This window comes from Bubalus kerabau, chromosome 6, assembly GCF_029407905.1.
Source record: "Bubalus kerabau isolate K-KA32 ecotype Philippines breed swamp buffalo chromosome 6, PCC_UOA_SB_1v2, whole genome shotgun sequence".
Taxonomy (NCBI): domain Eukaryota; kingdom Metazoa; phylum Chordata; class Mammalia; order Artiodactyla; family Bovidae; genus Bubalus; species Bubalus kerabau.
Window position 1 is genome coordinate 103659706 of NC_073629.1, and position 10645 is coordinate 103670350.

General features: G+C 41.6%; 1 protein-coding gene across 1 annotated transcript; it reads left to right on the top strand.

The window, feature by feature from the left end:
- Positions 1–1375: 1375 nt before the first annotated feature.
- LOC129656281 (putative olfactory receptor 2B3) lies at positions 1376–2323 on the top strand. The gene has a single exon (XM_055586995.1). The coding sequence runs from the start codon at positions 1376–1378 to the stop codon at positions 2321–2323; it is 948 nt and encodes a 315-aa protein (XP_055442970.1).
- Positions 2324–10645: the final 8322 nt, after the last annotated feature.

The following is a 10645-nucleotide window of genomic DNA, read 5'->3' on the forward strand; positions in this document are numbered from 1 at the left end:
TAGGAGTATACCATGTTCTTTCTGGTCTCTTTCAGTTTTTCTTTACCATTTGATGAACAACACCAGGAAGATAATTTGACTGGAATGAACATCACTGAGCTTCCACTTTCTGCTAGCTACAGTGCTGTGTGTGCCATGCATGTCATATATTACCTCTCACAGGTTCTATTCCGATTTCTGGTAGATATCATGTAGATTTTACAGAGAAGGAAATGAGGTTCAAGGAGATTAAATTACTTGAACTGGCCACAGTTGAAGTACCAAGACTTGAATGTCAATCTTCTGATTCCAAATCCCATGTTCCTCCACTAGAACCACTTCCTATGATGCCAAAAATGAAGAATCAGCTCTAACTTTTGAGATATAAACTAAACTCTGGAGCTCCCTGACTGTCATAAATCTCGACTCTAGGAGAGAAAGAGACCCCAAAGTATAGATTACCACTGGGAGGGTATTCCCATCAACCTGAAAGAATCAGAGATGCCAAAGCTGACTTCAAGCCAAAAAGACAGCTATTATTCTGCCTCAATTATAGTTTGAGGGTCAAGCAGGAAGACTTTTTTTCTGTTGTGAATAAGGCCAGGAAGAGACCTAGTGGTGAGCAACTCCATCTGAAATAAAATCAGATATGAGGAAGCTTCCAGAGACACCAAAGATTCAAGAAACACAGACCTGGATAAAATTTCAAAAAAAATTTCATATTCTGGAGTCATATAATCTTGCCCATATTTCTGACTTGCCCTGCCTGTATATATGTAGTGATTCAAAGTTTAAAGCACCAAAGGAAAGAGTTTTGAGCGATTTGTTTTTTGACAGGAGGGAGAAGGAAACTTCGAATCTTCGTCATCACACTCTACACCAAAGACTAAGGCAGAAGAACCTCCAGCAATGTGCTGTGTGGTGGTGGCTCCTGAAGCACAAGAAAGCAGATGGCCTTGCTAGGACTAAGAGAGGAAGCACAGTGAGAAACTGGAAGTTTTGATGAAAGATTCACACTCGAGAGAATGAAAATCTCATAAAGTTTTCCCTGCCCTTCCCTAATTTAACCTCATCCTAGACAGACCTCAGTCAATGACCTGATATTAATCCCGAGTGAGAAGGGGACGACAGAGGATGAGATGGCTGAATGGCATCACTGACTTGATGGACGTGAGTCTCAGTGAACTCCGGGAGTTGGTGATGGACAGGGAGGCCTGGCGTGCTGCGATTCATGGGGTGGCAAAGAGTCAGACACGACTGAGCGACTGATCTGATCTGATCTGAGTATCTAAATAAAATCATCGACCTTGCCAACAACTGAACAATCATGGTGATTGATATGCATCCTAAGCTGGGACAATAGTTGGTTCATTTCTCTTTCTGCAGCTGAAGGAGAATGCAGGATTTCCTCTGGGAGAACCAGAGCTCTGTGTCTGAGTTCATCCTTCTGGGCTTCTCCAAGGATTCCCAAATTAATACAATCCTCTTCAACATCTTCCTCTTCCTCTATGTCTCTACTCTTGTGGGCAATGGGCTCATTGTCACCTTAATCCACCTGGACTACCGCCTCCATACACCCATGTATTTTTTCCTCAGTGTCCTCTCCATGCTGGATATGAGCTATGTTACCACCACTGTGCCCCAGATGTTGGTACATCTGGTCTGTCAGAAGAAAACTATCTCTTACATTGGGTGTGTGGCCCAGATGTACATCTTTCTGGTGTTGGGCATCACTGAGGGCTGGCTGTTCTCTGTCATGGCCTATGATAGATATGTGGCCATCTGCTACCCACTCAGGTACAAGGTTATCATGAGCCCATGGCTGTGTGGGGCAATGGTGGTCTTTTGTGGACTGTGGGGGGTGAGCTGCTCTCTAGTTTACACTGTCTTCACTATGCGCCTGCCCTACTGTGGCCCCAATGAGATCAACCACTTCTTCTGTGAGGTTCCTGCTGTTCTGAAGCTGGCCTGTACAGATACATCCCTCAATGACCAAGTAGATTTCATCCTAGGTTTCATCCTTCTTCTGGTACCCCTTTCCTTCATTCTGGCTTCTTACATCTGCATCTTTGCCACCATATTGAGAATTCGCTCAGCCCAAGGTCGGCTCAAGGCCTTCTCCACCTGTGCCTCCCACATCACTGTGGTCACCATGTTCTGTGGGCCTGCCATGTTTATGTACATGAACCCTGGGGCCAATGCCTCCCCAGAGCGGGACAAGAAACTTGCCCTGTTCTACAACGTCATCTCTGCCTTTCTCAACCCCATTATCTATAGCCTCAGAAACAAAGATGTAAAGAGAGCTTTCCTCAAGCTAACAGGCTGGAGCAGGACCACTGAATGAGGTCACTGGAACACAGAAGGCTACGACCAGACCTGAAACCATAGGTTCTGTGGTCCTTCCACCCCATTCCCTACCATAGCCCTATAGATAGGCAAGAATCACTGACTTAGGGGAGATGATATGTGAAAGTAAGTACCTGGGTGGGACATGATGATGACTCCAGTGGGCTCTCTTCAAGCATCGAGACTAAACTATGGACATCTTGCCGAGGAAAGATCCATGTCTAATTCTTTCCTGTTTCCCCAGGGCCCAGCCAAGAGTCTGACAAATCAAAGCATTTACTCAAAGCAAATGTTGAGTAACTGAATTCATGAGGATTGGACCTATTAAATCAACTCTAGGTAGATGGGACAAGACGGGTCATAGGACCCAGATTAGTGAATTTTATTTTATCTTAATAAAGAGCATGAACAGATCTAAAGAAACATAGTTTCAGGGTAAAGGAAAGGTGACCTTTGGAATAGGATTCAAGGGTTGGTGATGGTCCATCCAGTATTTCCATGATGTGCCCCTGCTATGGTGAAGAGATACTTTGAGGGAGTCTCTCAGTATACAGGTAAAATGTCACCCGAAAGAAATTGTGGTGGGTCAGAGCTCATACTCTGCAGGAAGCCATCACTTTGTAGGATTGTTGTGAGAAGTCAGTGTAGGTAACATTCTCAAAACAGTGCTTAATACACTGCTTGCTTTACATAAACATTGTCATTCTTCTTGTTATAGTTGACTTCTTTTTCCTAACCCTCAATTACCAAGCAAACAACTGAGACCATTTCCACTTACAGAGGTTAGCCATTCTGCTCTCTGGAAAGGGATAGCTCGCAATACAATTGAAAAGGTTGGTATTTGTGTGTACTTCATCCTTATGTGGATTTAGTGAGTTCGGTAAGTAGGATCTGTCACCAAGAAGCTTATCAGCGAAACTATAGAAAAATAATATCCCTTCAAGATACCAAAAAAGAGGCCCTGATTGCAAACAACCACTGCTCCTCAAGGATACCTCCATTGATATTCTCCCAGGGTAGAGCTTTCAAAATAAATATTTGTCCATATTTGAATTGAGTAATGATGGTGTTAATAGAGTACTTTATTCAAGAGGACATCAATAGGTATGGAAAGAGATGGATATCATAATGGGTGCTGGTTTCTCTTACCAGTGCCAGAGCCTTTTACCCGTGGCTGTGGCCCCTGAGAGTCCCCAGAACCTTCTAGGAGGCACAGAAAAATTGCTCCACAGAATCTTAGGAATTGTACTGGCCACACAGCATCTATCATACCAAGAAAGGCAGGTAACACCTCAGTGAGGCCTGAGTCAGAGAAGTAAGCTTTCACCTTTAGAGAATCACCTCCAAGTTTTGGTTTCACTCTTTCTACTAACTAGAGAACAAACAAAAAAGGAGGCAGGAGTTTCTGGCATTTATTTTATCCTTGTCATCATCCTGATATCCCACAGTTCATAGAGCCATCCCAGCCTTTCCCATTCCAAATTTAGCTTTGAATTTGAAAGCCTAGATCACCTAGTGGAACGAAGGACAGGTTATTCAAGGAAACGGTGCCATGGAGAAATATTGTCAAATTCTTGCTTTGAACCCACAGGAAATTTAAAACCATTAGGCTCTCTTCTGACAAATATTAGGCCTCTTTAGCATCAGAATTGTTGAATCGACATTAATTAACAGTCCTCAATTTAAAAAGTGATGGTTCCCATGAAGGTGATACCGATTCAATCTAACTGAATATCAGTGAAGCTGCTTTGGACTCAGTAAGAAAGTACTGATGATTGTGGTGTTGATGACAGAATGAATATAACTTGTAGAGGAAGAATAATGTTTGACCTTCCCACTCCACAGCAGGTTATAGGATGTTTGTTGACCATGTTTTGAAAAGTAGTAAGGCACAGGGTTTGAGAAGAGATCCTGGGGCACTGGGAGAGCAAGTGAGCAGGAGTCATGTACAAAGACTGGAAGGATGTCAAGCCCCCAAATCACAAATGCAAAGGAAGGATAGGAGTTGATGATGCTATCCAGGCTACATCAAGATACTAGTGGGATGATAGGAAAAAATGGGAAGACAAAAGGGTTTGGTTAGGCCAGACAGCAGCATGGTAGGATTAGAAGTTGGAGAGAACAAGAAGAGGCTGGGTTGTGGAAAATTTAGAATTGACAGTGTACTGTTGAAAGAGTTTATGAATAAGCTCATCTGAGAGTGTTGTCCCTAGGGAAGTTTCAGATTTTTGGTAAAGAGATAGAAGGCAAATTCAGTGAAGAGATTTGGGGTGTGGTTTAATTTTAGGAAACAGGATTTCAGAGAGAAGTTGCAGGGAGAAGAGATGAAGCTTAGTATGGGATGGAACATATGGGATGCATGGATGCTCAGTGGCTGAATATTTTGGTAGGCCAATATTTTGTATTGGCCATATTTTTGGCCAATACATTGGCCAAAGATGAAACAGACAAAACAGGCTTGGAAACCCAGCTCCTTCATTTACTAATTTTGAGACTTTGGCTGTGGTTCCTAATCACAATGAGCATTTGTAATTCGAGCTTCAGATTTTCTCTTCAGTAAAATGGAGATAATGATCCTTACTTTGAAAGGTTTAGAGAGATTGTAGCTTTCTAGGTCCAAAAAAAGAGATACCTCTTTAGGTCCAAAAGGTTACACAAGGGAAACTTGATGTAAAGGAGCATTAACCACAATAAAATAACATATAAGTAACTCAGTGTGGTACCCAAGGGCCGAGGGATAGTAGCCAAGGAAGAATAGACCTGGGAGGGATTCAAACCTCATTGGAGAAGGTATGGTTCAGGCACTGAATTGCAAAGGAGTTCACGGATTTCTTCTTGTTCTTCCCTGTAGCTCAGATGGTAAAGAATCTGCCTGCAATGTAGGAGACCTGGGTTTGATCCCTGGGTCTGGAAGATCTCCTGGAGAACTGAATGGCAATCCACTCCAGAATTCTTGCCTGGAGAATTCCATGGACAGAGGAGCCTGATGGGCTACAGTCCATGGGATCACAGATGATTGGATACAACTGAGTGACTAACATTTACTCACTTCATGGATTTAGACAAGCCAGAGTTAGTCTGGAGTTTCTAGGCAACCTATAGGTCACCTTCCAGGGTGCAAGTAAGCTGAAACTATATATTTTTAAAGAAATATGTATTGGACATTTTTAACTATTGGTTTGCTTGCATTCTCTGAATTCTGAAGCTATTTTAGTAGCTTTGGAAAGTTCAGTTCAGTTCAGTCATTCAGTCATGTCCAATTCTTTGGGACCCCGTGGACTGCAGCACGCCTGGACTCCCTGTCCATCACCAACTCCCGGAGTTCACTCAAACTCATGTCCATTGAGTCAATGATGCCATCAACCACCTCATGCTCTGCCATCCCCTTCTCTTCCTGCCTTCAAACTTTCCCAGCATCAGAGTCTTTTCAAATGAAAGTTGGCTTTGGAAAGTTCACTCTTTTTAAACAATATCTTCTTTATTTTTTTTTTTAATTTTCTCTTTCAACTACCTACTTTTGTAAAACACAATGTGGGTTTATCACTAGGAAATGAGGAGACAACACAACTGCACTCTTTGCCACATATATGTGAACCGAATAACATGTGCAGTGACCGACGGTCTTTGAAAGAAGTGATAATTGTTCACTAATCATTACACATCTGCTATTTATGTAGTGATTTATGGCCTGAAGAGCTAGTAGTAAGCTGTATTTACCCAGTTATTTGGTGAACACTGTTGTTGAGAAACTACTATTATTCAGTTTCACCTTGACAGCTGAAGTCCATGCATGTTTGTAGTTGCTTAGTCGCTACGTTGTATCCAACTCTTGTGATCCCATGGCTTTAGCCTCCCTGGCTCCTCTGTCCATGGGATTTTCCAGACAAGAATACTGGAAGTGGGTTGCCATTTCCATCTCTAGATCTTCTCAACCCTGGGATTGAACCTATGTCTCCTGCATTGGCAGGCAGATTCTTTACCACTGAGCCACAAGGGAAGTCCCCTATGCATGTTAAAATCATGCAAAACAAGAACACCCTGGAGTCGGTATTGGGAACTGCTGGTTCCTGCCTGTCTTTCAATGTATGGAATTGTATTTTAAACCAATATGAGGGATAATGCTTCCTACACCCTGGTTATACTTTATTTAAGGGCTGTAATGGCAGAGGAAGTGATGTAAATGAGTTCTTTGAAGTATACCTCTCAAATTAAGTGAATCAATTCCATTTTCTATGCAAAAAAGAGAAAAAGACAGAGGAGGAGGAAGGAAGGAAGGTACATAGTTTTCAAATCCTTTAAAGTACTTGCATCAGTAACTTACTATTGGCCTTACCAGTGTGAACTGCTGTCAGACTGTATTCCCTTTTCCTAAAACTCTCAATATGTCCCATGTATACTCCAAAATCTCTGGTTAATTACTTATTAATTATTATGTGTGCTAAGTTGCTTCAGTTGTGTCTCTGACTCATTGCAACCTTATAGACTGTAACCTGCGTACTATACATTAACCCATTCAATATGGTGTAGATTGTCAAATATAGATCAGGGTAAAACACTGGTATTCAGAAAATGTGACCTGTTTGCTCAAATTTTGTTCATTGAAATTAATTTACAAAAATAAAATTCACTCTTTTTGCACTAGAAAGTCATTTTCATAAAGCTATAAGAAAGGAAATGATGCAAAAAAATATTTTTTTTTCTGCTTGAGAATATATAGTTCTCAGATATCTCTAGCTTCCTAAAAGTATGGTTTCTAAACTGGAATGGACAGAAGGACAGTCAATAAGCTGCCTTCAACACAGAGGAAAGTCTAACGGCTAAGGGGCCCTACCCGCCTCGTCCTACCTGTGTGGAGCTTCCAGCTAGCATTTGAGAACCTGTCAAATATGTACCACCAGGGTTCAGCAGACATTAAGAAAAACAACCTCATCCAGCAAAAGAATCCTTTTGCTGGGTATATTCTTGCCATATGGCAGGCAATGTTCTAAGGGTTTTGTATATATATTACCTCACTTAATGCTGACAGGAACCCTCTTTGGTAGATACTATTATTACTTCTATATGCAGATTACAAAGTATAGAAAAACAGCAAGTATGAAGCAGAGCCAGGTGTCAAACCCAGCAGCATGGCCCCAGAGTCCACATTATCAACTTCCACGTGGCTCAACATGAACAAAGGAGGCTGAAATACACAGGGAGGGGCTGAGAAAACAGAATGAAGAGAAGAGAAGAAAACTTTTTAAAAACCAAAACTATAAATCATTTCCTGAGAGATACAATTAAATATATCATCTATAGAATAAGTAAATGATATGAAAGAAGAGCAATTAAAGAATAAAGAACTCTCAGGTGATAAAATAAAAAATGAAAACTAAAATAAATGTTCAGTGACATGGTTAGAAAAAAAATCAAAGAAATCTTTCTTCTAATTAGAGCTAAATCAAAAAAGGTTCAAATCTGAGTAATAGAAATTCCAGAGTCAGAACAAAGAAAATAAGAGGGAGGTTGTAAAATAAAATTTCCCATAATTGTAGAATCTGAATCCTTCCAAATTCCCTAATCCAGGAATGAAAACAGGCCCACACCAAAGCAAATCACCACAGAACTTCAGATGCTGGGAGAAGAAAGCTTCTAGAGAGGAGAATGAGAACTAGCATGGCACTGATTCTCAATGGCAGCACACGGGGCTGTAAGGCAAAAAAGCAGTGCCTGCAGTATTCTCAGGAATAATCCCACACCAGCCAAATTAAAGGCAACTGCAAGATGCAAGCAGACACAAGTCCATCTCCCATGGCCCCTTTCCTACCAGAAAGTGGTATACAGCAGAAGAAGGCACAAGCTAAGACAGGAAAACATGGGATCCAGGAAATAGTGGACCCAAACTAGAAGCTGTGAAGACACGGGGGACAGGTGTATGACAGATCTAGATTAGAGTGGGGAAATTATAAGGTGGATAAGATGGCAAAACATCAAGAAGAAATAAGGATAAAGAAGGAAAACAAGGCACAGAGAAAGATATAAGGTGATAATTAACTCAAGAAAAAAACAAAAGCTGTACTACAAAGTAAACTATTTTATAGTATACCTACTGTAAAATGATTGGTATTTAAACAATCATAATGACATAAAACAAGACTGGGAGCTGACTGTGGCTCAGATCATGAACTCCTTATTGCCAAATTCAGACTTAAATTGAAGAAAGTGGGGGAAACCACTAGACCATTCAGGTATGACATAAATCAAATCCCTTATGATTATACAGTGGAAGTAAGGAATAGATTTAGGGGACTAGATATGATAAACAGAGTGCCTGATGAACTATGGATGGAGGTTCATGACATTGTACAGGAGACAGGGATCAAGACCATCCCCATGGAAAAGAAATGCAAAAAAGCAAAATGGCTGTCTGAGGAGGCCTTACAAATAGCTGTGAAAAGAAGAAAAGTGAAAAGCAAAGGAGAAAAGGAAAGATGTAAGCATGTGAATGCAGTGTTCCAAAGAATAGCAAAGAGAGATAAGAAAGCCTTCCTCAGCAATCAATGCAAAGAAATAGAGGAAAACAACAGAATGGGAAAGACCAGAGATCTCTTCAAGAAAATTAGAGATACCAAGGGAACATTTCATGCAAAGATGGGCTCAATAAAGGACAGAAATGGTAGGGACCTAACAGAAGCAGAAAATATTAAGAAGAGGTGGCAAGAATACACAGAAGAACTGTACAAAAAAGAGCTTCATGACCCAGATAATCATGATGGTGTGATCATTCACCTAGAGCCAGACATCCTGGAATGTGAAGTCAAGTGGGCCTTAGAAAGCATCACTATGAACAAAGCTAGTAGAGGTGATGGAATTCCAGTTGAGGTATTTCAAATCCTGAAAGATGATGCTGTGAAAGGGCTACACTGAACACGCCAGCAAATTTGGAAAACTCAGCAGTGGCCACAGGACTGGAAAAGGTCAGGTTTCATTCCAATCCCAAAGAAAGGCAATGCAAAGAATGCTCAAACGACCACACAATTGCACTCATCTCACACGCTAGTAAAGTAATGTTCAAAATTCTCCAAGCCAGGCTTCAGGAATACGTGAACCGTGAACTTCCAGATGTTCAAGCTGGTTTTAGAAAAGGCAGAGGAACCAGAGATCAAATTGCCAACATCTGCTGGATCATGGAAAAAGCAGGAGAGTTCCAGAGAAGCATCTATTTCTGCTTTATTGACTATGCCAAAGTCTTTGACTGTTTGGACCACAATAAACTGTGGAAAATTCTGAAAGAGATGGGAATACCAGACCACCTGACCTGCCTTTTGAGAAACCTATATGCAGGTCAGGAAGCAACAGTTCGAACTGGACATGGAACAACAGACTGGTTCCAAATAGGAAAAGGAGTCTGTCAAGGCTGTATATTGTCACCCTGCTTATTTAACTTATATGCAGAGTACATCATGAGAAACGTTGGGCTGGAAGAACACAAGCTGGAATCAAGATTGCCAGGAAAAATATCAATAATCTCAGATATACAGATTACACCACCTTATGGCAGAAAGTGAAGAGGAACTAAAAAGCCTCTTGATGAAAGTGAAAGAGGAGAGTAAAAAAGTTGGCATAAAGCTCAACATTCAGAAAACGAAGATCATGGCATCTGGTCCCACCACTTCATGGCAGATAGATGGGTAAACAGTGGAAACAGTGTCAGACTTTATTTTGGGGGGGGGGCTCCAAAATCACTGAAGATGGCGATTGCAGCCATGAAATTAAAAGACACATACTCCTTGGAAGGAAAGTTATGACCAACCTAGATAGCATATTCAAAAGCAGAGACATTACTTTGCCAACAAAGGTCCATCTAGTCAAGGCTATGGTTTTTCCAGTGGTCATGTATGGATGAGAGAGTTGGACTGTGAAGAAAGCTAAGCACTGAAGAATTGATGCTTTTGAACTGTGGTGCTGGAAAAGACTCTAGAGAGTCCCTTGGACTGCAAGGAAATCCAACCAGTTCATCCTAAAGGAGATCAGTCCTGGGTGTTCATTGGGGGGACTGATGCTGAAGCTGAAACTCCAATACTTTGGCCACCTCATGGGAAGAGTTGACTCATTGGAAAAGACCCTGATGCTGGGAGGGATTGGGGACAGGAGGAGAAGGGGACGACAGAGGATGAGATGGCTGGATGGCATCACTGACTCGATGGACATGAATTTGGGTGAACTCCAGGTGTTAGTGATGCACAGGGAGGCCTGGCATGCTGCAGTTTATGGAGCCGCAAAGAGTCGGACACGACTGAGTGACTGAACTGAATTGAACTGAACTGATACCTCTATCACA